Raw genomic sequence first — 27,913 nt, forward strand, 5'->3', positions numbered from 1 at the left:
CCTCCCTTCATCCTCTCCTCCCTCCCCAGCTTCCAAACGCGTCTTCCCCGCCCCCTTTTCTATTTCTGAACAGGCATGTTCGAGGCAGCTTACCCGACTCCTTAGATTGCTATGGGATTGGTAGGGTCCTGAGCGTCTGAGAAACAGAAAGGCATATCCCAAGAAGGGTTGCTGGGACTCACAAGAAGAATTGAGCCCTTCTGGGATTTTTTTTTTTTTTTTTTGTGGGGGTGTCTCGCTTTTGCGGAGGGAAGGCGAGGAGGCTGGGCGGCCGGGTCCAACTTGAGGCAGTGCGAAGGCCCCCTCAGGCGGCGCCGAGGGCAGCCCCTAAGCTGGGGCTTGGCTCAGCCTCCGCGGCCGCTGTCAGGGAAGCGCAGGCGGCCAATGGAACCCGGGAGCGGCCGCTGCTGCTGAGGCGGCGGTGTCGGCAGCCCGACCCCGACCGCCCGTACCCCCTCCGTGGGGGGGGGGAGGTCCCCAGGAGGTAAGCGACCCCTACCCCGTTAGTCCTCCTGGCCCTGTGAGTTGTGGGGGGGAGTCCCTCTCCCACCCTGTCCCGCGCAGCCTGCCCCCGCCCCCACACTTGGGTTTAACTACAAAACTGCCCCCTGGGTGGCAGCTGCACCCCGGTGCCTTCTCCACCCTTTCTCCTCAAGTCTAGGGTCTCCTCTGCTTTTTTGGCTTCCTCTTCTGATTAGCTCCTCCCTCCGCCCCGGGATCTCCCCCTCCCCCTTATTCCTGTTGCCTCCGTCCCGAATTATTTCTCCTAAGTCACTAGCCCTTTTCACATCAGGGTCCCTTTTGTAATGTCCATCCTTGTTTGCCCTTCCTCGTTATCTGTGTTGCTGCCCCCAAACCTTTGCCACAGCCTTCGCCTTCATCCCTTTTCCTATTTTTGCCCCTCTCCTCTTGTCTCCGTGCAGCGCCAGCACTGGATCCCATTTCCCTGAGCTCTCTTCCCTGTGGCCCTTATTCCTCTGTTTCTGATTCCATTACCTCACCCAGCTTCTAGCTTCCAAGAATTGCCTGTTCCTCTCCCCTTAAGGAATCTCGGGCCCTCATTGTCATTCCCAAAGTAATATTGACACTGTACTTTGACTTTAATCCTTATCCTTCTCTAGAGTCCTTTATGATCCCTGTAACTTTCTGTTGCTTCCCTTTCCCCCATCCTCAGTACCCCAACCTCTGGAGGTTTGTTCCCATAGAAAAGATCTGACAGTGCCTCTTCCTATTCAGGATTTCCATCTCTGGCACCTTGTCTCTTGAGTTCAAGGATTTTGCTAATCCTGTGATCCTTGGTTCTGCTTTCCCTATGGTCTTTATGTGTTTTCTGTCACATTCATTATCTCTACATATCACTTATTTCAGGATCAGCTAAACCTTGAACTAAGAAGAAAATATGTTGAGAGGACAGACAGGGGGAGGGGGAAGCCTCAGCTGTTTCACTCAGGCTTTTCTGGACAGAAGTGTGTTTCTGAAGGATGGAGTAAGTTTTGAAGTTCATATCAGGTTACACTTTGTTGACTACCCAGGATCAGCCACTAGGAGGGATGAACAGGCCTGCATGGAGACTGTGTGAGATTGTGAGAAATTTTGTTTTGGATTATTTGATTTTAGGCTTGTCCTTAAGAGATCACTGAGTAGAGTGTCTTCCAGATCTACAAGGAGTCAATTTACTGTCTGTGGCTTACTGGAATAGTTTTGGTTGATTCCATAAGGGCTTAGGCCTAGGGTGGAGTTGGGGGTAACTGGAAAAAGGATCTAAGACATTAGAAAGAGCTTGGACATTCAAAATCAGGACTCCTGGGTTCAGCATGTGACTTCCTCAGTTGACCTCTAGAGTGACCTTTTTGGTAGAAGGACCCACTCTGTAGGCATCAGTGCAGTAATAGGCTACTTGTAGGATGTGGGTTGGGGAAAATTAGACTTGGTTTATTTGTTTACAAAACATTCTGAGTTTCACAGATGAAGGGCTTTTTTTTTTTTTTTTTTTTAAGATTGTATTTGTTTATTTGACAGACACAGAGAGAGAGATCACAAGTAGGCAGAGAGGCAGGCAGAGAGAGGGGGAAGCAGGCTCCCCACTGAGCAGAGAGCCCGATGCGGGACTCCATCCCAGGACCCCGAGATCATGACCTGAGGCTAAGGCAGAGGCTTTAACCCACTGAGCCACCCAGGCACCTGCAAAAGGCATTTCTTAGTAGTGGTTTAGCTGACCTGAGAGGTTTTCCTTCATTATGATCTCTCTATTGGGTCTTTCTAGTCAACAGCTGTGGTAGTAAGGCTATTTGAAAGACAGGCTCCAGGCCTGTTTCCTTTGTCTGCCTTGCCTTTTTTCTCCACTACATGAAGTTGATGACCACCTGTGCTGTTCCTCTTGGACTTGATCCATAACTCCAGATTCTATAGGTGGAAAGCGTGTTTGTGGGAAAGCCTTTTGAGGAAAACGGCTAGAAAAGAGAACTTGGAGTGAAGCGGGGCTCAGGAAACTAGTTGCTCTCTGGTATGCCATGTCTCTCTTGGCCTGTGATAGTGAAGAGGGCATGTGAAGTTGCATTTATCTTCCAACTCTAGGTCTTTTTGGATGTAATCATACTTCCTCTTCTCACTTCTCCCTTGTCTCTCTCTTAACTGTTACCCAGGGTGCAGTCTCCTCATTCTCCTCCTTTTTAGGAGCAGTTTCACTCCTTGGAAACATCCCCAAAGAGAAATTGTATTTCCCCTAGTTTCCCTGCTTCATTCTCAGAGCTGGGTCCATACTGCATGAGAACATGTTTGCTGAAAGCCATCCAAAGCAGCAAATTGAGATTCTTTGATTTGGGGAAGAAGTTTGGGAGGAACCTTTCAGTAACTGGCATGAGACAAGAGAGGGCCTAGTACAAGCACATTTGGGGCTTGCTGCAGGGAGGAATAGTTCAGAGCGAGGTGAATGCACAGGTTACTTTCTTTGCCATCTCTCTGTTTCAGCAGGGGCTCCCAGAGCTGGCTTGGGCTGTCTGACTGGATCTGCTTATATCAGCTCCCATGGCCCTTCACAGAGACTTCTCAGCTTGATTCAATATTGACTTAACTACCCTGAGACCACTGCCTTCCCTGCCTTTCTGCTGCTAGCTCGAGAATGCCCTCTTCCCTGATGCTAGTCCCCCACTGGGGCCTCGGGGAAGCATTCACGTGATTCCTGCTAGGACCTGAGCCTACTTCCTATTTGGCCCCAAGTTTTATGAGGAAAAAGTAGTACTTGATCTTCACTTTGTCCATTGAGGTCAAGGGGGAAAAATGAGCTGAGACCCTTTTAACAAAAGGTTTGAGTTAGACTTTGAGATATGAGGAGGAACTTCTCAACAGCTGAACAAGCAGCCTAAGGTGATGCTCTTTGGAAGAGCAACTTCTTTTTAAAAATTATCATCAAAGGTGGGGTGCCTGGCTGGCTCAGTTGGTGGAGCACAGAACTCTTGATCTCTGATTTGTAAGTTCAAGCCCCATGATGAGTGTAGAGATTACTTAAAAAAATAAAATCTTTAAAAGAAAATTATTATCAAAGGCAAACATGCACCTGGTAATAAATCCAATGGTACCTAAGAGTTTGTGGTGAAATCAGCAGTCCCTTTCCATTCTGCCCAGTCCTCCTTTAGAGTGAACATCTTAATTATCTCCATGTTTATTTCTGAAGTTTATCACCTAGCATTGGATAAAATGCTTGTGCCTCTATTTCTTGATTTTTTTATTTATTAATTGTTACAAAAGAAGAGTGAACATTAGAGGATTTATACTTCTTATTTATATAATTGTCATTATTATTTATTAGCAGCCCGTGTAATTTTAGATAACATATGTGAACTTCTCTTTCTTTTCCATGAACTCGTAACAGCCTCTTTTAACTATCCACCTTGTAGGATGAAGATAGTGGCTTCACTATCCTTTTTTCCAACTCATACGATCCATCTCAAAGGGAGGAAAATTGAGCTTGCCTATCTGCTTGGAAATCAGATGATCTCTTAAGACAATTCCATGAAAGTACAGGAACCTTTAAAAACACGAGGATTTGTCTGAACCAATTCATAATTTTTCTAGTCCCCCAAGAAGGGAATGGTCATTAGCCTGGTGGGGGGATTGATTTGGGGCTTTCTGCTATCTTGTCTCAGCAGAGATCAATCCAGGAAACCCTTTAATGGAGATCAGTGGGGGGTTGGAGGGCTCTTTGCCTGGAATCTTTTGAGGTGATGAGAAACAGAAAGCCAGGTTAAACGTCCCCCTCCCTAGAGTTTTTGCAGACATTTACTTAAATGCTAAGTCATACAGAACACAAGCATGTAGACCTTCTCTGTCCTCTGTAGCCACTGCTGTGCTCAGCCCTAAACAGCCCCCTGATGCATGGATGAGGATTCCCTGCATTACCCAGACAGTTAGCTGTGGAGCCCGACCAGTTTACTCCTCCGCTCCCAACCCAGTGCCTAGAAGCCAGCTGCTAGGCTGGGGTGGGGAAGGACTCTAAGGGTTCCTTCATCATCCAATTGGAAGACCAGTTTAGGCTCCCAATGTGAAATGTGAAGCCTCAGTTGTTTGAATGTTCTTGAGAGCATAAGAGCCATCTGATATGAAAGGTTTGGATTGTCGTCTTTTTTCCTGTTTTCTTGCAAGGGGAAGGATGATGAATATAGGACCTCTTCCTTTTTTCTTTTGCTTTCTAGTCTTTTCGCTTTCTTTAGAATGGTTCCTTACCAAAGCTATATTGTCTTTGCTTTTGAAAATGAATGAATTGATGTTGAAGATTGTATCAGGACTTAGGTGTTGGAGAATCCCTTTCCTATTTCTTATTGTCTAAATTGGCAAGTCAACACCTCCTCTCCCCATGACTTGTTTCAGATATAGCCAATCCTTGAGGCTCAGGAAGGCAAGGGAAGTCCAGCTCCAATTTGGTAGTTTCTAGTGGCAGAGCCACTAGAGAGGAGTCCAGCTTCCCTGCATCTCTTGACACCATCTGGTTCCCTGGGGAATAAGAACTGTGAGATAGGGGTCTGTTCAGTGGAAAATTCCCCTGAGTGCTGTGATGTGGGATTCCTGGCTAAGCTCTGGGATAAGAAATAATAATAATAATAATAATAATAATAATGGCATCCTTCCCTCCCCTCCTGGTGCCAGTAATAATCCCAGTAGTGATCAGTTGAGGCAGGCATCTGCTGAGGATCCTGGGAGGTCTGAGGTGCTGTATATGGGAGGCTATCTGAACTTCATGTCCCTTGGAAGTTTTGAAAAGTGGATTTCAGGAGCTTTTGATAACTTGGAAGTCTCTGGAGTAGAGGGAAGGGGAAAGATTTGCCAAGCATAGAGACACTGAGGGAGAAATAAAAGCTGGTTGTGTAAAATGACTGAGGCTATCATGTGAGTTTTTCAGCAAACCTAAAAGGTGGTGGTCTCAGTTGAATTAGAATGACCCACTGGTGCAGAGTGCTTTGCAGAGTTGTGGCAAGGAGTGATTAAAGCTTTCTTATTATTTCTGTGTAACCTAAAGTTGGCAAGTAGAGACAGCTTCACATAGGCAGCCATGCTGGTTCTACTACTCAGAGGGCTCTGCCTAATTTTAGGAGAGAGCATGATGAACGAGTTGCCAAATTTTTACTGATACCAAGCTTAAGCTGCATCAGAGAAATTAAATTCAGGGATGCGAACTTCTTGTTTGACAGAGTGGGGAGAAAGATAAACTGAAGTAGCCTTATTTGGTGATCTCTGAGAACAGAAGAATCCCCCATCTGTCTTCCTGCAAGACTTTAATAGTGACTGCTGGGAGGCAGGGAGCTAGACTATAGTATGGGCAGAGTAGAGTAACTGACTTTTTTTTTTTTTAAGATTTTATTTATTCATTAGAGAGAGCGCAAGTAGTCAGAGCAGCAGACAGAGGGAAAGGGAGAAGCAGACTCTTTGCTGAGCAGAGAGCCTGATGCAGGGCTCGAACCCAGGACCCAGGGATCGTGACCTGAGCCCAGGGCAGCCCCTTAACCAACTAAGCCACCCAGGTGCCCCTGAGATTAACTGACTCTTAACATTTCAGAGGTGCAAGAAGAGGCACTGGAAGGGTGGTGGTGGGAAATGGGGCTTCCTGCAGTGATTAGAGAATTTGTATCTCAAGCCTCCTTTCACCAACCCAAAGTTATATGCACCCAGCCTTGCATCAAAGGCAACGTCACTAATAGTTGGAAACTACCTGCGTTTCAGCTCCACAATAGATTCTGCCTTCCTATTGCTCACACTCTTGAGTTAATCTTAGATTCACTCTCATTTGTGTTTTTGTGAAAAAGCCTCTGAGCCTGTTGTTGACTATAGTCAGGCTCTGGAGCTGGGTTGATCTGACATCAACAATGTGCCTCTCCCAGTCTTTGCTTTGAAATTTCCTTCTGTTCTACTATTCTAATCCAAATTTGGTGGGGCTCAGGAGAATCGTCCTAGGAGGGCAGTGGCTTTTGTCAGCAATGTTCTCTCACCCCAGAGAGGGATTCTTGGTGATGTGATACCTGTTCCTCCCTGTTCTTTGGATGTTAAAGACCCATGAGCTCTAGCTGAATTCTTTTTGCCTTCTTCCAGCCTTTCTAGTTCTTAGGCTGTGTGTATGGTAATGGAGAAAGTAGTGTTGGGGGTAGGAGAGGGGTGTCATGGGAGATTCTTAGACAACAGGTTTTTGGGAGATTCTTAGACAACAAGTGTAACTCTGATTGACTTATTTCCTTATAAACAGTGTATGTGTGTGCACACACACACTCGTACACATACACACTGTTTCCTGATTTGTTAGGTGATTAGGATTCACCTAATATTTATTGAGTACTACTGCGTGCCAAGGACTGCGCTAGATCCTACACTCATGAAGTTTTCCCGCACAGCAGTAATAAGAAGCAGTAATAAGATGTGTTTTTCCCATTTTGCAGTTGAGGAAACAAACTCAGAAGATATATGCTTTGCGTAAGTTTACACATCTGATAATGGCAGAGCTAGGATCTTGAATCCCAGCACATTTGACTCCAAGTTCAGGAGTCTATCCACTATAACTAACTGCTACAGCACAAGAGAAAGGGGGAATGACGTCATGAAGCCAGACAAGCAAAGAATGGCACACTTCAGCAGGGGTGTTGATGGTTGTTTTAGAACTGTTTTCTTCTGGGACGCCTGGGTGGCTCAGTTGGTTAAGCAGCTGCCTTCGGCTCAGGTCATGATCCCAGCGTCCTGGGATCGAGTCCCACATCGGGCTCCTTGCTCCACGGGGAGCCTGCTTCTCCCTCTGACTCTGCCTTCCACTCTGCCTGTGCTCGCTCTCACTCTCTCTCTGACAAATAAATAAATAAAATCTTTAAAAAAAAAAAAAAAAAAGAACTGTTTTCTTCTCAGTGAAGCCTGGATGTTATTTGCTGGCCCTTATTCCTTGGGAACTTTGAGTATGAAGGGAAGGTAAGAAAGTATCTGTGTCTAGAAAAACACATCAGGACTTGGATACGGAGGGGGGCATCTGGCTGGCTCAGTCGGAAGAGCATGGGACTCTTTTTTTTTTTTTTAAGATTTTATTTGTCCATTTGACAGACAGAGATCACAAGCAGGCAGAGAGACAGGCAAAGAGAGAGAGGAGGAAGCAGGCTCCCTGCTGAGTAGAGAGCCCGACTCGGGGCTCGATCCCAGGACCCTGGGATCATGACCTGAGCCGAAGGCAAGGCCCTAACCCACTGAGCCACCCAGGCGCCCCAGCATGGGACTCTTGATCTCAGGATCTTGAGTTCCATCGAGCCCCACATTGGGTGTAGAGATTACTTAAATAAAAATAAACCTTAAAAAAAAAAAGACTTTGATACCAAATGGAGGTGAGAGATGCTTAGTACCTGTGTCTGGAGTGTTAGAGGAGTAAAGAAATACGATTTAAAGAGGAAAAGAGACAGGTATTGGCAGGCATGTCAAGAGAAACCACAAGACCACAAAGATAGAAAAGCATTTGAAGAATGAGAGACAAGGGAATAAGACCAGAATTGCTTCCCAGTGTACCTGAAGAATTTGTAAACCTATGTAAACATAACATATAAAGCAGCATTTTGCAAATGCAAGTTAGGAACAGAGGCTAAGCGGATAGCTAAGTGCAGAAGGAGGGGAGAGTACTGTGGTGATCAGCAGTGGAGGTAGTCAGGGAAGGCTTCCTGGGAGATGACTTCTCATCTGATTTTGAAGGAGTCTAAGAAGACAAAAGAGAGGAGGGGCCTGGGAAGGTTTCATGGTGGGTGAAAGGAAGACCGGAGGATGCACTACTAACCATTATGTATGTGTCTCCCTTTCTGTCCCTTTCTCCCTCCTTCCTCCTATAGCTTGGAAGCTTGAAGTCTGGCTGTGGCCATGGGAGACATGGTGGTGGAACCTGCCCCGCTGAAGCCAACTTCTGAGCCCACTCCTAGCCCGCCAGAGAATAATGGGGGTTCCTTGCTAGGCGTCATCACAGAGGGGGTCGGGGAACTATCAGTGATTGACCCTGAGGTGGCCCAGAAGGCCTGCCAGGAGGTGCTGGAGCAAGTCAAGCTTTTGCATGGAGGCATGGCCATATCTAACACAGATACCCCACTGGAGTTGGTCAATGGGGATGTTTTGGACAATGCGATCCGTTGCTTGGACGATCCACCTGCCCAGATAAGGGAGGAGGAAGATGAAATGGGGGCCACTGTGGCCTCGAACACAGCCAAAGGAGCAAGGAGGCGGCGGCAGAACAACTCTGCCAAACAATCCTGGCTGCTGAGGCTATTTGAGTCAAAACTATTTGACATCTCCATGGCCATTTCATACCTGTACAACTCCAAGGAGCCTGGAGTACAAGCCTACATTGGCAACCGGCTTTTCTGCTTTCGCAATGAGGATGTGGATTTCTATCTGCCCCAGTTGCTTAACATGTACATCCACATGGATGAGGACGTGGGTGACGCCATCAAGCCCTACATAGTCCATCGCTGCCGCCAGAGCATTAACTTTTCCCTCCAGTGCGCCCTGTTGCTTGGGGCCTACTCTTCAGACATGCACATTTCCACTCAGCGACACTCCCGTGGGACCAAGCTCCGGAAGCTGATCCTCTCAGATGAGCTGAAGCCAGCTCACCGGAAGAGGGAGCTGCCCTCCTTGAGCCCAGCCCCTGACATGGGGCTGTCTCCCTCTAAGAGGACTCACCAGCGCTCTAAGTCCGATGCCACCGCCAGCATAAGTCTCAGCAGCAACCTGAAACGAACAGCCAGCAACCCTAAAGTGGAAAATGAGGATGAGGTAAAATGCCTGGGAGGGGCAGCAGGGCAAGATGGCATGGAGACAGGATGTCTGACATATAGTTCCTCTGTCCTTTTCTCTCCTTCCCTCTGTTTCATTTCACTGATAAAAGCATGGGATGTCAGAGTGGAAAAAGACCTTAGAAATCATGTATCCTGTCTCATTTTACAGAGGAAGAACTCAGAGACCTAGAGAGATAGAAGTGACTTGCCTTGCTAACAGCAAGGCTTATAATCCTGACTCTGTCTAGTTGTTTTTACTCAACTTCACTGCCGTTCCATTAACCACCTACTTACTGAGAACGGTGGCAGAGACCCTTTCCACCCTGACTTGAGACCTGGGATAACTACCAGAACCTCTCAGAATAGCAGCCCTCAGGGAGGAAAAGGGATGGTGTGTGTGCTGGGGGGAAGGGTATAAATAGAGCCTTAACTTCATTCTCCTGGTCACTCCTCCTCATAATCCTCTGCCCCACTTTCCAAAGATCCTGCTTTTTGTTGACTTAAGAATAAGGTTCCTTCCCTGTCACTGAGGTGTCTGCAGAATGCCCTCATCCCTGCCTTTCCTCGGGGAAGGGATATCTTAGCATTTGGGAGAAGCACAAAGGGAAGAGGGAACCGGTCTTGGTGTAGAGGAAATCTTGGGCATGTCCAGAGACTAGTCAGAGACCTGAAAGCTGGAAAGAAGAGGAGGCCACAGGAGCATTTGGGGGTGTCCAGAGCAGGGAGGAGATAAGCACATCAGAAGGTTATGCCCACCTTCCATTCCATATCTGGACTGATAGCTTGGAAGTTGCCGCTGGACAATTGTCAGTGACCTGGTGTCCCAGCCAGACAATGATGCCCCAGTCCCCCCTCTGACTCACCACTGGCCCAGCTCTCATCCTGGCTGCCAGCCCAGCCTGGGAAAGAAGGGAGAAAAGAACAAGGAATTTGCACTTGTTGGAAAATGCATGTTGCTGTGGTGGTGGCATCTACCCCATGGGGCACATAACCCACCTACAGTTTTGATACAATGGGACTTCTTTTCAGCTTCTTTGAATCTGAGTGACCAGGGAAGGGAAAAAGCAGGACAGAGGGAGACTACAGAGCTTGCTTTCTGGGAAATTTCGGGTTTTGTTAGGATAATAATAGTGAAGCTAAAAGAGCTGACATGTTTTGGGCTCCTCTTAAGTTCGAAGTGTCGTGCCAAGTACTTAACGTTTCACCCTCAACAGTCTTAGGAGACAGGAATTATTTTACCAATGAAGAGACAAGCTTAGAGAGGTGAGGTGATTTGCCCAGCGTCCCTCAGCTGAGCCTCACATCAGGTGTTGCTCTTAATCATTCAGCTGAGCCATCTTGCTTATTTCTCAGCATCTGCATTCCCAAGTCCTCAGATATCCACTTGGGGAAGAATGGCCTAAGCCCATCTAGGTTTCCACAATTCCCTGCACAGGCAGAAGAGCACAGACGTTCTCAGAACCAAAATGGACCATTTTCTTTTCTGGTTGAGCTTGCAGGGAAGTTCAGAGTCATGAGGGAGGTTGTTGCAGAACAAGAAGAATCATTGACATCTGGTGGGACTAAGATCCTGAAGGGTTGGGGGCCCCTTCTCTTGGGGTCAAGCCTGTAGCAGTATATGTGTGGCAGCTGCAAGTGAGCCCCTTGGTGCCTCCTGTCAGGCATGGCTTTTCTCTATACTCACTTGGTAGTTGCTATCTTAGGACCAGAAAAGCTGAAGCCTCGGGCCTACTCAGTGCTGGTCCTTGGTCCCTCTTCCTTGGATCTAACTCCTTCCGAGGATGGGATTATAGGTGACTATGAGACACAGGTATTATGTGAGGTATTCTGTGAATTCTTTGCTAAATCCTCTGGGGTGGCTTCTCTGGCTGCCATTCTTCCCTTATCATGGATTATTAGATCCAGGAAAGGAAGGAGATACCAGATCCCTAGGCATTCCTGGCTTATCTGATGCCAGCAGAATGAGATACCTCAATCCACTGTGTGTTCTTAGGAAACGTGAGAGCAGGAGTGAGGGAATAAATATGAATATCTCTGGGGTCTGAGCATTGGAGTCTTCAGCACAGAGGTCTGTCCGAACCCCTCTGGCAGTTTGAGGATAGGTCTGTCAAGGCTTTTGTTCCCCACATACCAAGGGAATTGGTTTTCCTCCTCCTGCTCCTCCTTCTCCCCTGTTATGCAACATTCATTCACACATGCCAGAGGCAGTGAGGGATGAAGGATGAAGTGCAGCTCTTCCCTCCGAGAATTTGTAATGTGGAGACCCCATTTTATCTACAAGTCCATGTAGTGTGTATACTGAAACTTTACAGAATTTATCTGGTGGAGTTTTTGACTCTCTTGAAAGCTGTTTCCTGCATATAAGGAGGAAGTCTACAGTTTACTAAACAAAGCACATCATTATCTAAGGAGAAGTTCTGGAGGATAAAGTGAGGCCACTGAGAAGAGGCCCCTGCTCACGTAGCTCTCTTCCTGCCCAGAGTCTTCCTGCATGGTCCATTTCTGCCCAGATCTCACATGGAGGTTCTGTTTTCTTTTAATGACGGATCTTTCACATTCTCCACAAGCCAAGGACTCTAGCACAGATTTCTCCCAGCCCCCACTGTTTCAGCCCCCGAAGCCTGCTGCTTCAAAGCAGATTTTGTCAGCCTAATTGGAGTAGTCTGCTCAGGTAGTCTTTCTTCCCATTAGTAGCCAAATGGTAAACATTTTGACCTAGAATGGGGGTCCAGGGAGCAGAGATGATTTAGCTACCGCCCCACCCCCTGCCCCACATCACGACACTCGAGTAGATCAGCTCTGGCTTTTCAGGACTATAACCTTTGTACAGAGAAATCTGTTGAGCGTCACACTTGAAGCCCCAGTGGGCCTTCCAGCCTGATGTGGTGTGATGTCAGCTTCTTGGCCTCAGCTTTTCTCCTGGAGCTGACTCAGTATGAGTGACTCAAGCCTACAGCGTAGGAGAGAGGAAAGGATCATAATATACCTCCCTTCCCCCAAGGCTACTAATGAGTCAGCCAGGCCCTGTCTGTGGAAGAATCAACTGGAGCATTGCCTGCTGTTCCTTCCCCAACCACCTCATGGATAGAAATTGAACCACTAAGTCCGAATAGGCCCTGACCTCCTCACTGCCTGAGTTCTTCCTCCCATCTCTCGCCAAAGCAGAGGAGTTGTTGCCTTGAGATAGTATTTGGCCTGCCTTCTCCAAGTGCCCCTCTTCTCAGATTCTTCGAGGAATATCCTGACTATAGGACCTCCAGCTAGAAGAGAATGTAAACTGTGGAATAGAATTAAGTAGATGCTTGAAATGCTGATTGGAGAGTAGAAGCTCAGTGACAACTGCCCTCCTGCCCTGGGAGCTCCCAGGACTCTAAGTCCAGGCCCCTGTCCTCCTGCCATCTGTGCATGCATATTGCCACCTTCTCCCTGCCCTGGGAGACCTTGGCAGACAGAACTCAGATTGGGCCCATGCACAAGCTGCAGTAGAGCTGCTGGTGGCAAGTGTGATCACCAGCCCTTTTCCAGTAAGACACGGCTGGGTGAGACTCAGATAAATCTCCTAGGCTGGAACCTGGACATTTGCTGCCCTGCTGCTCAGCTTTCTCAGGTAGATGGAGCTAGGTCCAGCTCCCCAGCTTATGTCCAAAAATTGTAATGTACTGAGTGTGGCATGAAACAGATAGGAAGCCTGGGGAGGTTAAGTAGATAGGAGAGTTAGCCATCTTTTACACCTAGCAACACCTAGCCCAGAAGTCTCATGCTGTGGATCTGGGGTGTCCCTTCTCACATGGCTCAAGATTGGGACTGGTCTTCCCAGGATGATAATGAGGCTGGTTGGAAAGGAGACACCCCTGGTACTGAAGTTTAGTTCTTTGACTTCCACCCCAACATTTGCAAGAAGCTGGAGGAATGCAGGCATTCCAGTATGGGGGGCCATGCAGCTTGTTAAATTCAGTTTCTTTGTGGCGGCTTCACAGAGAAGGGTTTGGTTGGGAGCATGTGAATGGCTGAAGAGAAAGGAGGCAGCTAGGCGGTGCACTTACTGCCCTGAGGCACCCAGTTGTAGGGTATGTCCTCGAGGGAGAGCTTGGTGCAGGCCAGGAGAGAAGGGGAGAAAGTGAAAAGCCCAGGCCCTCTGTCTCTTCAGCCCTTCTGACCCTATGATCTGAGCCAGCCCTCCAGCATCTCCCACAAGTTTCAAGAATTTGGGCAAGTGGTGTTTCTGGGTTGACTTTCTCTCATTAAAGCAGCCAGACAGAGATACACGAGAGAAGCAGTTGCAATCCAAGTTGGAGCTAAATTCTTTGCCTTTGTCTCTCTCCCCTCCCTCCCTGCCTTTCCTCCTCCCCTTGTCCTCTGGCCCTTTCCCAGGAGCTCTCCTCCAGCACCGAGAGTATTGATAATTCATTCAGTTCCGTAAGTGGGGCCAGGCTGGGACTGGGTGGCAGGCTCCCCTCTGTGGCCGCATTTCCTCTCCGTCCCCAGGTCTTCTGAGTCCCCAGGCCAAGGCTGGAGTTAAAAGGTGCCTTTTCTTCCTGGGAGATCAGCCCTTCCCTCCCAGGACTCCCCAGCCTGGAGGAGTCCCCTGCCCTTTGTCACCAGTGCCTTGAGCCTAGGCTTAGTCCGGCTCAATCCTTCTCCCTGATGGAGCTGGGATGCAGTGCGACTCAGTCCTCAGTTCTGGGTCTCTAGAGCAATCAGCTGGGAGAGAGGTAGAATTTACCCCTGGACTGGAATCAAGAACTGCTTGGCAGAAACCCCCGGGATCCTATTTCTCCCACCCAGAACCCTTTCCCCATGGTTTCTGCCATCAGACCATCAAATATTTATTTGGTTCTTCTAAATGCTAGGTGCTGTGCTGGGGAGCAGACCCCAAAAGCAAACAGGATTTGGCCTGAAGGAAAGTTTTACCTGCCTACAGCCAGTTTTCTTTTTTAGTTTCAACCATCCTTCTTCTAGGTCTGAGTTCTTCCCTTTCCCAGCTCACTGCCCAGGAGGTTCCTTAATCCGCATTCTCCTTTCTTGTTCCCTCTGGACATAACCCCTGACCCTCTGGTCCCACAGGGTCTCAGACCTTGTTGCTGGGCAGAGACGTGAGAGGAAATGCTGGACCCTCTGGGAGTTTGGATGATTTTTTTACATTTTCTTTTTTATTTATCTACCCAATCAGTTTTCTCCCTTCTATGCGGTTCCCCTTTCAATCATGATTCCTATCTCCTCCCATGTGGCAGAGCCTCTCTCAAGGCCTGGGGTCACATCTCCAACATGCTGAAGGAACATAGCTCCCCCCCTTACCCAAATGCTCCTTTGAGGATGGGAAGGAATTCTGCCTTTTCTTATCTGAGTTGAATATGAATTGGTTAGGGTGGAGGGTCCTTGGAACAGTGACCATTTGCCACCTGAGTGGATAGATTAGGGATCAGGATAAATGAAGGAGTGAGTTTCCAAATTTCCTCTTCCTTTCTTTTGCTTTCTCCATGAGGCCCCTGGGATATTTCCAGGGACCACAAAAGCCCAGTTCTGCTGTCTTCTTTTCTTGATCTCTTTTCAACCCTGTCTCCCAAGGGCAGCCCCATTTGATTCCCCATACCCTGTTTCATTATTATGTGGGACCCTGAGCCAGTGCCCAGTGAGGCAGAGGCTGAGAAATGAGCTGTTCCTTTGAACCTTGGCTCTTTGCATATGCAGAGATGGACCCTGGTCCTACCCATCTTTCAAAAAGAAGTTCTTTTTTTGCAGTGTGAGGGTAGAAATTCTCAGTTCTTAGGAAACTAAGCAGGACCCACAGAGAGGGAGAGAAAGACCTGGTGAGTGAAATGCTGTTTTTTATAAGAAAAGGAAATACTGTTCTTACCTAGCTGAGGGGAGCTGGGATAGGGATGCTGGTGGTTACCTTGATGAAGTACCCCAAATGGTAGGACTTAGGCTCTGAAAAGGGCTCTTCTTTGTGTCCATCTTTCCCCCCACCCTCATCTCACTGCCCAGACGGACTTTGCCCTCTCTGGGAATGATGAAGTGCCCAGCCTGAGGAGCCAAGCTCATAGTAGTAAGTTAATATGGGGAGCCTGTCCCTGAGAGGTAGGGAGAGAGGACCCAAGGAGGAACCACTGAAGGAGACAGACCTTCAGGGCCCTTGTCAAGGGCTGACAGGAGCTATTGCTTTCTCCACCCACTCCCCACACCTACCTCCCTCTGTCTGCTTTTTCTGTCCGGGTTGATTGTTCCCTCATTAACACAGAGTCTGCTCATCCCCTTCAGATCTCCTGCATGTGCACTGACACCTTGTCAGAGATTGTAGGATGGATAGGGGGATGCTGTGAAAGGTAACAAAAGTTATTTGAATGGATTAAGTCCTTCTTTGAAAGGAGTTGTAGGGACTTAGAGTGCCCCTCCCTAGTTTGGGGCACTGGCAGAGGCCCTCAGCAGAGACTCAGTCCAAGGACCTGGAGATAAGTGAAACGCATCAAGTATAAGCAGCTCTTCTCTCTGGATGTTGTCCCCCCACCCATTTTGAAGCCTTGGGACAGTTCGTAACAAATTCAGGTCCAAAAGAAGAGGGGTACCTCCAGTGACACAGGTTCCCACCCTCCTCACCCTCAAGAATCAGCCTGTGGAGGAGTGTGCTGGCTTTTCTACCTTTGCCCAGCTGATGTTGTCAGGGGTGGAATGGTGGCATGTTCCACCAGTGCTGAAAGATCGCTCCTTCCCTAGCATTCTCCAGACTTTGGGATCCATGGCTAGGAGTGGCTGAGTGGGCGGGCCACTTTTTTTGTGGTTTCTTCACCATCTTTTACTTTGCCCCAACCCCCTATAGCCCGTCAGACTGGCTCCTGAGCGAGAATTCATCAAGTCCCTGATGGCGATTGGCAAGCGGCTGGCCACGCTCCCCACCAAGGAGCAGAAAACACAGAGGCTGATCTCCGAGCTCTCCCTACTCAACCATAAGCTCCCTGCCCGAGTCTGGCTGCCCACTGCCGGCTTTGACCACCACGTGGTCCGTGTGCCCCACACCCAGGCTGTTGTCCTCAACTCCAAGGACAAGGTAGGTGAGCTCTGGCCCATACCCTACTCCCTATTTGACTCTTCTCCTGTGGTTGTCAGGTTCATGCGTGCACCCAGAGATGCTTCACCAACATCCTGGCCTCCACGGTTCATGTGCACACGTCAATCTAGACTTTACCTCAGTGCTGTTGTGATTCTGAGGGCCTTTTTGTCCCCCTTCTTTGGGCCTTGGTTTTCTGGACCAAATCTTTTTTTGTTTTTTGTTTTTTTTTAAAGATTTTATTTATTTTATTTGACAGACAGAGATCACAAGTAGGCAGAGAGGCAGGCAGAGAGAGAGAGAGGAGGAAGCAGGCTCCCTGCTGAGCAGAGAGCCCGATATGGGGCTCGATCCCAGGACCCTGGGATCATGACCTGAGCCGAAGGCAGAGGCTTTAACCCACTGAGCCACCCAGGTGCCCCAAAGAGGCCTAATCTTTTCAGCTTGCCTCTTCTTCCCATGTCTCAGCAGAGAGTTGCTCTCCAGTCTCCTTCCAGCCCTTTGGTAGCTCTTCCCCAGCCCTTCCATAACTCTTAGGCTTTCCAGATACAGTGACAGTGGGAGTAGAGACAGCTCTTATTTCTAAGACCTTTGCTGATCAGAGTGGAAAGGTAGAAGGAGAGAAGGATGCCGGACTCACGTTGGAGAGAATTAGTTGTCTGCTGATTGGAATGAGTACTAATGGTTCAGATTCTTCTTTCAGAAAAGTATTGAGGATTAGAACCCTGCTTGGAGCAGTGCCTAGCTTTTTCCCAGTCTCTGTCTTTGGACAAGCCCCCAGATGGGTTTCTAGGCCTCTCTGAAAGTGGTAATTGATAGTTTTACCCGAGTATATCATCTGTACATGTTGAAGCTCAGCTGGAACTTTTTTTTTTTTAAGATTCTATTTATTCGGGTCACCTGGGTGGTTTAGTGTGTTAAAGCCTCTGCCTTCGGCTCAGGTTAGGATCGAGCCCCACATCGGGCTCTCTGCTCAGCAGGGAGCCTGCTTCCCCTTTCTCTCTGCCTGCCTCTCTGCCTGTCTTTTTTATTTTTTATTTATTTTTTTATTTTTTTATTTTTTTTTTTTTTTTTTAAGATTTTATTTATTTGTCAGAGACAGAGGGAGAGAGAGCGAGTGAGCACAGGCAGACAGAGAGGCAGGCAGAGGCAGAGGGAGAAGCAGGCTCCCTGCCGAGCAAGGAGCCCAATGTGGGACTCGATCCCAGGACCCCGGGATCATGACCTGAGCCGAAGGCAGCTGCTTAACCAACTGAGCCACCCAGACGTCCCTCTGCCTGTCTTTTTTTAAAAAAAGATTCTATTTATTTATTTGACAGAGAGAGACAGCAAGAAAGGGAACACAAGCAGAGGGGGGGTGGGAGAGGGAGAATTGGGCTTCCCACTGAGCAGGGAGCACAATGCGGGGCTCAATCCCAGGACCCTGGGATCATGACCCAAGCCAAAAGCAAATGCTCAACTGACTGAGCCACCCAGGGACCCCATCAGCTGAAACTTTTTTTTTTTTTAAGATTTTCTTTATTTGAGAGAGATTGAGAGAATGAATCAGAGGAGGGGCAGAGGGAGAGCAATGTGGGACTTGATCCCAGGAGTCTGGGATCATGACCTGAACTTGAAGGCAGGCACTTAACCACCTGAGCACCCCTGGCACCCATTGGCTGAAACATTTTATTTTATTTTATTTTATTTATTTATTTTTAATATTTTATTTATTTATTCGACAGAGAGAGATTACAAGTAGGCAGAGAGGCAGGCAGAGAGAGAGGAGGAAGCAGGCTCCCTGCTGAGCAGAGAGCCCGATGCAGGACTCGATCCCAGGACCCTGAGATCATGACCTGAGCCGAAGGCAGCGGCTTAACCCACTGAGCCACCCAGGCGCCCCCTTGGCTGAAACATTTTAAAGACATATGCACTCTCTTGCCCAAATTCTTGAAATGTATGTTCATAGGACAAGTTCCTGCCCTGAATGTGGTGTTCATAGTATCAAGGGACTGACAGGTGAGGGCTGGAGCTGGGAGTGGACAGCTGGAAGGACTGTGTCAGCTGAGTTGAGATTTGGGGCATGGTGGTGGAGGGAAGTTGGAAATACTGTTCTCACATACACACTGCTCTTCCAGGCTCCCTACCTGATCTATGTGGAAGTCCTTGAATGTGAAAACTTTGACACCACCACGGTCCCCGCCCGGATACCCGAGAACCGAATTCGGAGCACACGGTCGGTGGAGAACCTGCCCGAATGTGGTATCACTCATGAGCAGCGGGCAGGCAGCTTCAGCACTGTGCCCAACTATGATAACGATGACGAGGCCTGGTCGGTGGATGACATCGGCGAGCTACAGGTGGAGGTGAGGGAGCTCCCGGGAGGTGGTACTGGGGCCCAGCACCCGTTCTCCAGGAACTTTCACTGTATTTGAGACAAGGCAACACACCCTGAGGCAGGCTGAGGCAAGTGCCTGTGGGGACGAGGGGGAAAGCTCTGAACACCACTAGTCTGGAATATTCACATAGTCTGGAGCTCACTTTCCTGCAGAAGGAATTTAGGTTAAATATAAGGATGAACTTCTAAGCCCAAGGGAGTGAGAGAAACTTAAAATGTTTCTTGAATATCTGCTATGTAAAGTTGTCTGAGGAAAGTAGAGAATAAGTCATACATTCATTCCTTCAAGAATTGTTTATAGAGAGCCTTCTTTATGCCAGCCTGGAGTACTGTGGACTAGTGAACAAGATGGCCCCTGCCACAAGGAGTTCATGACTTAAAGAGAAAGCGAACAAAGCCAGTTAGCAGGTAGCTGTAGTATGGTGAGATCCAGGTTGTGCTGGGTCATTATGCCACCCCTGAGGGTGGGGATAGGATGATCTCCAGACTTGGGCCTGGGCACACCTTAAGTGATTCCCTGAGGAGCAGATAATGTCGGCAGGGCCCTGAAGATGGGTAGGAATTCGCTGGACAGAGCATTTCCTGCAGAGGGAATAGCAGATGTGCAGACTGGAGAACAAGACAGCTCAGCTCGTTTGAGGAACCAAAGGACAACATTACCTGTGGCTGTGATGTGCAGTGTGGGTGAGAAGTGGTGAAGAAGGAGGCTGGAAAGGTTGGCGTGAGCCAGATTGTAGGAAGGATTCTGTCAACTATGGAAGGAGATTTGGACTTGGTACTGAGGTTGTGAAGAGCCAGAGCTGCATTTTATGTAGGACTGTGACACAAGCAGATGTCACTTTGTGAAGACATACTCTGTCCTTGAGCTTGCAGTCCAGTTAGGCAGATTGGATGCAGACATTTAAGGCAAAAAAATCTGTTTCCAGGATATACAACAAGACAGTGTGCAGTAAGTGATCTGCTCCGGAGGAAGAAAGGAAGGGCCTTGCTGTGGACCCTGGGGTCTGTTGGAATATTTTGTATTTGAGAGAGTTGGGAAGATTAGACTGAATGGCTGAGACTGAAGAAATGGTCAGAGGGTCCTAGTGGTGGACCCTGCAGGAGAAGGGAGCTGTATCCAGGGAAAACTCATAGTAGAAGGCCGAAAGTACAGCTTTCTCTGGAGGTCGTGACAGTGGTGTGCAAACCTGAGCACACTGGGGATCTTCTGGAGAACTTGTTACAAACCCATTCCTGGTAATTCTGCTTCAGACGGATGGTGGGATATGGTAATCTGTCTTGTAGCAGCATCCCAGGTGATCCTGATGAGGTAGTTTACACTTAGGGAAGCATTGCTGTAAGGCCCGTGTGAGTGCCCAGGCATTTGGTATCCAAGTGGTGAGGATGGCGTGGAAGCAGGGCAGGCCTTCTGGAACAGAGTCCAGAAGTTGGGGGGCTGTCATGATGCAGAGGCGACAGCAAGCGTGCAAAGTGACTGGAGGAGCAGGTGACGGAAGTGAGCCTGTGTTTGGCGCTTCTGACCTGTGGTCCCCTGCTCTCCCAGCTCCCTGAAGTGCACACCAACAGCTGTGACAACATTTCCCAGTTCTCTGTGGACAGCATCACCAGCCAGGAGAGCAAGGAGCCTGTGTTCATAGCAGCAGGGGACATCCGGTATGGCCAGACTGCCCTGCCCCGCGTTCCTCCTCCTTCTCAGGCACTGCCTGTCTCTGTCCTTTCCTGTCTGTCAGCCTCTCTTTCCCTCTTCTCTCTCCTTACTCCATCCTTGTCCTGAGGCCACCAAAATTGAGGCAGTGAAGGTACAGGTTGAAAAATTACTGGGCTACCACAGAAGGAAGTTACATTTAAGAGAACTCCATAGGGAGTAGCATTTCTTGGAGTGGGTCTGAGGATTACATGTATCAGAATCAAGGGAGAGGGAGGAGAGCTTGCTGGAGATGCAGATGTGGAGCCACACCTGATCTGAATCAGAGTCTCTGTCCAGAAATGGGGAGGGCCTAGTAACCTGCATTACAACATGAATGCAGAACACCAGATTAGCAAAACTCTCAGCCCAGGTTTCTATCTTTGTGTGCCCAGAATCAAGGAAGGAGTGCAGGAAATGCCGGCATAGACAGGGACATGAGGCTCTGGGGTTACCTCCTCCAAGCAAATGATACAGTTTCTTCCTGCTAGACGGAGGCTCTCGGAGCAGCTGGCTCACACCCCCACAGCCTTCAGACGAGACCCGGAAGACCCTTCTGCTGTTGCTCTCAAAGAGCCCTGGCAGGAGAAAGTAAGGTGAGTTGGATGGGTGTGGTTTCCAAAGCTTGGAGGTGGCCTTAGGTACTCACTGCCCCATCTGTCTTGTCCGCCAGTCTCTCCCAAACTATCAGGCTCCCAGGCGTCTGAGTCCTTGCCTTGTGGGAAGTTTGATTTGGACTTCAGGCGGAAAGCAAGTTCTGTCCTCCACCTTTGACACCTTTTGTTTCTTTCTTCACAGGCGAATCAGAGAGGGCTCCCCATATGGCCACCTCCCCAATTGGCGGCTCCTGTCAGTCATCGTCAAGTGTGGGGATGATCTTCGACAGGAGCTCCTGGCCTTCCAGGTGTTGAAGCAACTGCAGGTAAGAGAGGCAGGGAGGAGAAAGGGGAACTCGGCCCAGCTGAGGTGAGCATGCAGGTTGTTCCACAAGTTGTTCCACGGGGAGCTCTGCTAGGGACCAGCTTCCTACCCAGGTTTAAACTAGATGCAGACCCTGCACCGTTCCTGGCTTACGTCCCCAGGAACTACAGCCACAAGAACAGCTCCACAGCGACCCCTCGTGGCCCTTTTGTGACCTGCTCCTGCTGTGATCTCTGAACTCTGGGAGGCTAGATTTGTCCTTTTAGTCTAACTGGTCTGTGGCAGCTGGTTTGCAGGGTGCGGAGATGTTGATCCCCTGAACCTTTGGACTGGTTGCCTGCAAGCAACTTTACTTGTCAATCCTATTCTTTCTATAAATACTGTCGCTTTTTTTTTTTTTTTTTTTTTTTTTTTTTTTATTTTTTTGAAGATTTTATTTATTTATTTGACAGAGAGAGATCACAAGTAGGCAAAGAGTCAGGCAGAGAGAGAGAGGAGGAAGCAGACTCCCTGCTGAGCAGAGAGCCCGATGCGGGACTTGATCCCAGGATCCCGAGATCATGACCTGAGCCAAAGGCAGCGGCTTAACCCACTGAGCCACCCAGGCACCCTACTGTCGCTTTTTTAAGAGGATTTCTTTGGACCTAAATCCTTTCCTGTTTTCTTCGTATTATTTGAATTTGGATTAATGGCTCACATTCTCTAGGCCTGTGAGGTGTCAGTGTGGTTTCCTGTCCTCCCTGCCTTTTGGGGGCTTTCTACCTATACGATGTCTTTCTAACGTACTTCCCTATATCTTGTCGCACCCTGGGGCACGAGGGGCAGAGAGGTGAAGGAGGAGCAAGGGTTTGAGCAAGGGCTTGTCTCAGAACTCCCTGGTCCTCAGGGGGATCGATGGGTTTTACTCACTTGATGACCTGGAATCCAAGGCCACAAGGATAGGAACTGTTCGTGGTTGCAGACAGAGGGGGATTTTTGCCTCCTCCCCTAGTTCGGAAAGATGATAGTTGTGTGCCTCTGTGTCTCCTCACAGTCCATTTGGGAACAGGAGCGAGTGCCCCTGTGGATCAAGCCATACAAGATCCTTGTGATTTCTGCTGACAGTGGCATGATTGAACCTGTAGTCAACGCTGTGTCCATTCACCAGGTGAAGAAGCAGTCCCAGCTCTCCTTGCTTGATTACTTCCTGCAGGAGCACGGCAGTTACACCACTGAGGCATTCCTCAGTGCACAGCGCAATTTTGTACAAAGTTGTGCTGGCTATTGCTTGGTCTGCTACCTACTGCAAGTGAAGGACAGGTGGGTGAACTCCTTATCCTAACCTCATCCCTTTGTGAGAGTTCTCACTTATCTCTTCACCACCTCCCATTGCCTAGATATAAAAGTGGAATGAACTACACATTTTAAGCAGAGACGTGTTTGTGTGCCGTTAAGCAGTGAGGCAGACCAGTTAGTGCCAGGGTACAGGGGCAGAGAGGTGAAGGAGGAGCAAGGGTTTGAGCAAGGCTGATGAGAACAGAGACACCTGTGAGGGGAAGGACGCTCCAGGTGAGAAGGCAGCTCAGGGTGCTGGAAGATCAGGCTACCCTGCCAGGCTGGTAAGCAGGCAGTGGCTCCGCTCTGTAGGAGAGCTGAGGTCAGGTGAGAAGGGCAGTGGATATGAATCTGAGGAGCTTTATTTTGTAGGCAGAGGAGTGATGAGAGCCAGCCTGTGTTTAGTGACTGCCCCCAGGACTCAGAGGGTGAGAGTGGGTGTACCTGGGTCTTCCACAAAGCAGGAGGTCCTGAGGCCTGGCCCGATGGTAGCGGCCGCCCGCAGAGCAGAAAAGAGAAGATGGGTATGAGGAACAATGCTGGATGTACAGTTGTGCTCCCAGCCCTGAACTCTCCTTCTTGTTCCAACATGTGAATTTCAAAACTTTTAAGTATCTCTTGTTTTGCCCAGAGCTGTCATTTCTTCCGATATCACATTGACCTTTGTGAGCTCCAGCTTCATATATAGGTGAGCACGTCAGACAGAATGATACCACCTGGGGTCTTGCTTTCTAAGACCATCTCCAGAGAGTGACTCAGGGTCAGTGTCTTGAGTGCTCCTGTGAGTCGTGCCTCTCACCAGGCAGAGGGCAGCCTCCTGAAAAGGCCGAGACGCGGTGGCCTGTGCTCCTTCGGTTCCTAGTGACATGGCAGCACATGCAGACCTAACTCACAGGTCTGCATATCAGAAATCTAGTTATCGGTTAAGTGCCTGCCATTCTTATATGAAAACCCTGTCAGGCAGACATTTCCTTGTGAGGGAAGTAAGGGCCGGGGAGCTTTCAAGACCTGTGGTTATTCTCCACTGCCCGCCCTGTAAATGAGCCCGGCAGCAGCTCTGTATGCACAGGCTGACGGGAAATGTAACTGTTGATAAGGAGTTTGGTTGCAAGCTTTAGATTGTCCCTGAAGAAGCAGGGTTTTGAATCTAGGGCCAACGGAGCCTAGACCTGAGCCCCAGATTGAGTAAGTGGGTGGCATGGAGGCAGGGGCTAGTCAGGCCTCTGGGCTTTCCTGTAGAAAACCAGTATGTTGGGAAGGTTAGAGTCCGTCCCTTCAAAGAGGGGGATGGTACTGCAGCTGATAGACCTTTTATAATAACTTGGAGAAAGAACAGATGTGGTGAAGCCAGGAATGGAATCTGCCAGTGGAAAGAAGTGGCAACAGTGAACGGGCCTCAGACTGGAATCAGGTGGGGGGTCTCCTTAACTGCTTCAGGATGAGTCCCAAACAACTTTGCAGCTGGAGCTAACACCAGCTAACACCAGGAGAGAAGCTGCCCCTCCATAGCCTTGGGACCTTGTGTACAAAAGTCACTTTTCCACCCCCAGCCTCTGTTTCGTCACCTGTAAAATGAGACGTTGGACGAGGACATCTAGAACCTTTCTTACTCCCAGGATTGTGTCCTTGTTGGTAAATTTGCCATGCTTTCCCCAAGGGGAAAGGACTGAGTAGGGACTGGTTCTCTCTCCATCCCCCTCTTCTGGCCAGACCAAACCTAGAGAAGGTGGCTTCAGACCTGGGGCTCTTAGCCTAACAAAGCCTCTCTTGACACAGAGGCTGTCTCTTATGCTGAATGGGCCAGTCTCACATGCTTAGCATTTTAAAGATTTTATTTATTTACTTGACAGAGCGAGATCACAAGTAGGCAGAGAGAGAGAGAGAGAGAGAAGGAAGCAGGCTCCCTGCCAAGCAGAGAGCCCGATGCAGGACTCGATCCCAGGACCCTGAGATCATGACCTGAGCCGAAGGCAGAGGCTTAACCCACTGAGCCACCCAGGTGCCCATCACATGCTTAGCATTTTAATTGTTCTTTCTTCTGCTGGCCATTCATGTGGGAATCACAAAGACCTGGGGTTTATCTCCCTCTAACTCTTCTTCCTGCAGCTTCCCCCTAGTAATTGCTTCCTGAGATTTTTAACATAAGTGATCTTATGGAATGGTTAATGCCTACTCCTCTACTCCTTGGAGCCCCCACACAGTAATTAACATTTAAACTCCACCCAGCCGGCTCTCTTGTGGAGGGTCTCTGCTCTGCAGCAGGCTGACAGGAATTACCAGTAAAACTCAGGTAAGCAAGTTAAGAGTGGAGGCCTCCCACTGAGCTGAGGGCTTGGCCTCTGAGAGGATTGGCTAGAACTAGAGTCCTTCCCTTGCTTCCAGGTTCTCTACTCGGGATTAGTTTGGTTCCTAGAAGCATGCTTTTTAGAAAATGGAAATATTCTTAAACTGGTTTTAAGTTGTTAACAATGACAATTTCAACAAAATCATAATGATGGCAATTTCAGACCCCAGAGCCTTTGACAGCAGTTTACTTTTCTGATTTTCCTTCTTTGCTCTGATTAGCATTAGGTCATGAGAGGTAGGCAGCAACAAACTTGGCAGGAAGCTCACTTAACCTGGTATCACATGGCCGGGGTGTTGCAGCTTGAGGCCCCTGCCTCAGTCAGACTGACGACTGCCTCTTTCTCTCCTCTGCCCCCTCCTCAGACACAATGGAAACATCCTTTTGGATGCAGAAGGCCACATCATCCACATCGACTTTGGCTTCATCCTGTCCAGCTCACCCCGAAACCTGGGCTTTGAGACGTCAGCCTTTAAGCTGACCACAGAGTTTGTGGACGTGAGTCAGGAAGGAGAGGTGCCTCACTGTGTTCTTTCTCTATCATGGGAGAGGGAGCTGTGGGCTCCCCCCAAATTAGGGACCAACAGAACAGAAATGGCAGCGAGTCATGGTGAGGATAGGTGTCCTGGGAGGCTTCCTGCCTGATAGGAGAGTGGGGAAGTTGGAGTTTGGCATGTTTGCCCCTATGGAGGAAGTCCTGGCTGGCTTGTGAACCCCCGTGCACACATACATCTCCCTTTGCAGGTGATGGGGGGCCTGGATGGTGACATGTTCAACTACTACAAGATGTTGATGCTGCAGGGGCTGATCGCTGCTCGGAAGCACATGGATAAAGTGGTGCAGATCGTGGAGATCATGCAGCAGGGTGAGTGGGGAAGAGGCCTTGTGTTTGGGGACAGGGCAGTGCCCACAGTGCTTCAGGTTTCCCACTTGATGTTGAGGCCCCAGGGCATGGAACCTCCAAAAAGTGGATTCCACCTCAAGACTGGGGACAGTGTTTCCTAGGGGGTGCCATTTCATTTGTCCTTTGGGAGTCCTCCTGACTCCTGACGGAGCTGGGTCCCAGGGATGGGAGAGGTTGGGGGGGGTACACACTGCGGAAACTATCCCTTAGGCACCCTCAAGGAGAGAACAGCTCCATCTCCAGTCTCCTGGTCCCTGTCTCCCCATCCCTTGTCCACCTGATTTTTTGTTTCCTTCCATCCCTCTGGCTCTGCTCTTTGCCAGCCCCGGTGTTTCCAGTAACCACTTGCCTCCCTATTGGCCCTTGACCACTGACAGCCCTGTCCCCAGTGCCCCTTCGCTGTCCCCATACTTACTCCCCCCTGTGAGCTTAAAGTATTTCCTCTCCACTCTTCTTGATCTATTCTCCCTGAGCCATTTCCTCACTGCCTTGCAACCTAGAGTCTCTTCTCTCCGAGCTCTTTCGGGTCCTCGTCTCCATTCCCCCCTCCTCAAGGCTGCCATGTACACTTGGGCTAAGCTGCCAGTCTCCTCCTCCTCCTCCCCCCATCCCTGCCCCCATCCCACAGGTTGTCGCCGTTGCTCGGGAGCATCCCCGTCTGGCCCCGTGATGACGGTGGCCCAGGTCATCTGTGAGTGTCAGACGTAGCATAGGCAGAGGCCTGCAACCAGATAAGTGCCCAGCTCAGGGCCCATTCCCCAGACCCTCTTCCCAACTTTCCCTCCGGGTCCTGAGACTCTGCTCCCTCTGCCCTTCCAGGGAGGCGGGGGGGTGGTGGGCAGTGTAGTGCCAGCCCTCTCCCCCTCTGCCCTCACACCCTTCCCTAGAGGGGCTTAGGAGTATGGGATGAAGACAGGGCCCCCCCCCCAACTCCGGCTTCTCTTCCCAGGCAGAACTGCACCCACGGTCAGGGAGCTCTCTGATGTGGGAGGGAAGGGGCGCTTCAGACACCCCCAGTTCTGTATTAGCCGCTGTGGCTGCTACCACTGCCCCTCCCCACTTTGCACTCCATAACCCTGTGCCCTCCCCGCTTCCCCCAGGTTCTCAGCTTCCTTGCTTCCATGGCTCCAGCACCATCCGCAACCTCAAAGAGCGGTTCCACATGAGCATGACTGAGGAGCAGCTCCAGCTGCTGGTGGAACAGATGGTGGATGGCAGCATGCGCTCTATCACCACCAAACTCTATGACGGCTTCCAGTACCTCACCAATGGCATCATGTGACACCCTCCTCCTCAGGCCCAGGAGTGGTGGGGGATTCAGGGGACCCTCCCTGGGAGGGCCCTTGTCTGAGAAACCCCAAACCAGGAAACCCCACCCACGGGCAATGGAAGGCAAGAAATACAGAGGATCATGTGGTAACTGTAAAGCTTGCGGGCAGTGGGGGCGGGGAGGGAGAGCCAGCTGTGGGGCCAACTTGCCGGGGCTTCCCTGCCCCCAGTGGTGTCATTGTCACCATCTGATCAGACTGCGAGACTCACCGCGGCTCCAGAGAACAGAGGTGATAGATGTTATTAGGGGCACCAGGGGCCTGCCTTCTCACCAGGGTCCAAGAGGTTCTTTCTACAGGCCATCCCTCCTCTGTTCTGGGTCCCATGAGTGGAGGGAGGAGGAAGAGTAGGTTCTTGGTACTTGGGACTTGATCCTGTGGTTGGCCTCTGGCTGTGCTGCTGCCCAACTCTATCCCCTCCCAGCGACTGGCCTAGGCCGAGTTCCCTTGTTATAGGTGGGCTCTGGCGTAGGGTCCTGCACCTACAGAGGTTCCCCATCCCAGGGGCGGGAAGGGAGGGATCACAACCCCTCTAGTGGATGAGGCTATTGGCCTGGTCACAGGGAATTCCTTGGCCTGATCCCTTTCCCACACCCAGGGAAATAGCTCTCAACTTTTAATTTTTGTTTGAAATAAAGTCCTTAGTTAGCCATCTGTGTCATTTCTGGTTGTTTTGTTTTGTTTTTTTCAGGACTTGGGGGGTAGGTGAGGAGTAAGAGCAGATGCCTCA

At 49.6% G+C, this 27,913-nt stretch overlaps 1 protein-coding gene across 3 annotated transcripts; it reads left to right on the forward strand.

The window, feature by feature from the left end:
• The first annotated feature begins 89 nt into the window (after nt 1–89).
• On the forward strand, nt 90–27,835 carry PI4KB (phosphatidylinositol 4-kinase beta). 3 transcript variants are annotated; one of them, XM_059138006.1, is made up of 12 exons: nt 90–484; nt 8,331–9,267; nt 13,641–13,685; nt 16,084–16,311; nt 18,429–18,656; nt 20,232–20,341; nt 20,864–20,968; nt 21,171–21,294; nt 22,327–22,592; nt 25,317–25,449; nt 25,696–25,816; nt 26,956–27,835. In XM_059138006.1, exons 2-12 carry the CDS (start codon nt 8,359–8,361, stop codon nt 27,135–27,137), a joined length of 2,451 nt encoding a protein of 816 aa, XP_058993989.1. In that variant the 5' UTR covers nt 90–484; nt 8,331–8,358; the 3' UTR covers nt 27,138–27,835. The 3 variants fall into 3 exon arrangements, with proteins under 3 accessions (XP_058993989.1, XP_058993990.1, XP_058993991.1); XM_059138008.1 differs by having other exon boundaries at nt 102–484; nt 22,441–22,592; XM_059138007.1 differs by lacking the exon at nt 13,641–13,685 and having other exon boundaries at nt 92–484.
• Nucleotides 27,836–27,913: the final 78 nt, after the last annotated feature.

The sequence above is a fragment of the Mustela lutreola genome, chromosome 10 (genome assembly GCF_030435805.1).
Source record: "Mustela lutreola isolate mMusLut2 chromosome 10, mMusLut2.pri, whole genome shotgun sequence".
In the NCBI taxonomy this organism is placed as follows: Eukaryota; Metazoa; Chordata; class Mammalia; order Carnivora; family Mustelidae; genus Mustela; species Mustela lutreola.

What these genes read in the sequence shown, in the direction of transcription:
- PI4KB (XM_059138006.1), top strand. Translation starts at nt 8,359, where the DNA reads ATGGGAGACATGGTGGTGGAACCTGCCCCGCTGAAGCCAACTTCTGAG. An exon ending in AAGTGGAAAATGAGGATGAG is followed by an intron (nt 9,268 to 13,640) that starts GTAAAATGCCTG and finishes GCCCTTTCCCAG; the next exon opens with GAGCTCTCCTCCAGCACCGA. An exon ending in TCCTCAACTCCAAGGACAAG is followed by an intron (nt 16,312 to 18,428) that starts GTAGGTGAGCTC and finishes CTGCTCTTCCAG; the next exon opens with GCTCCCTACCTGATCTATGT.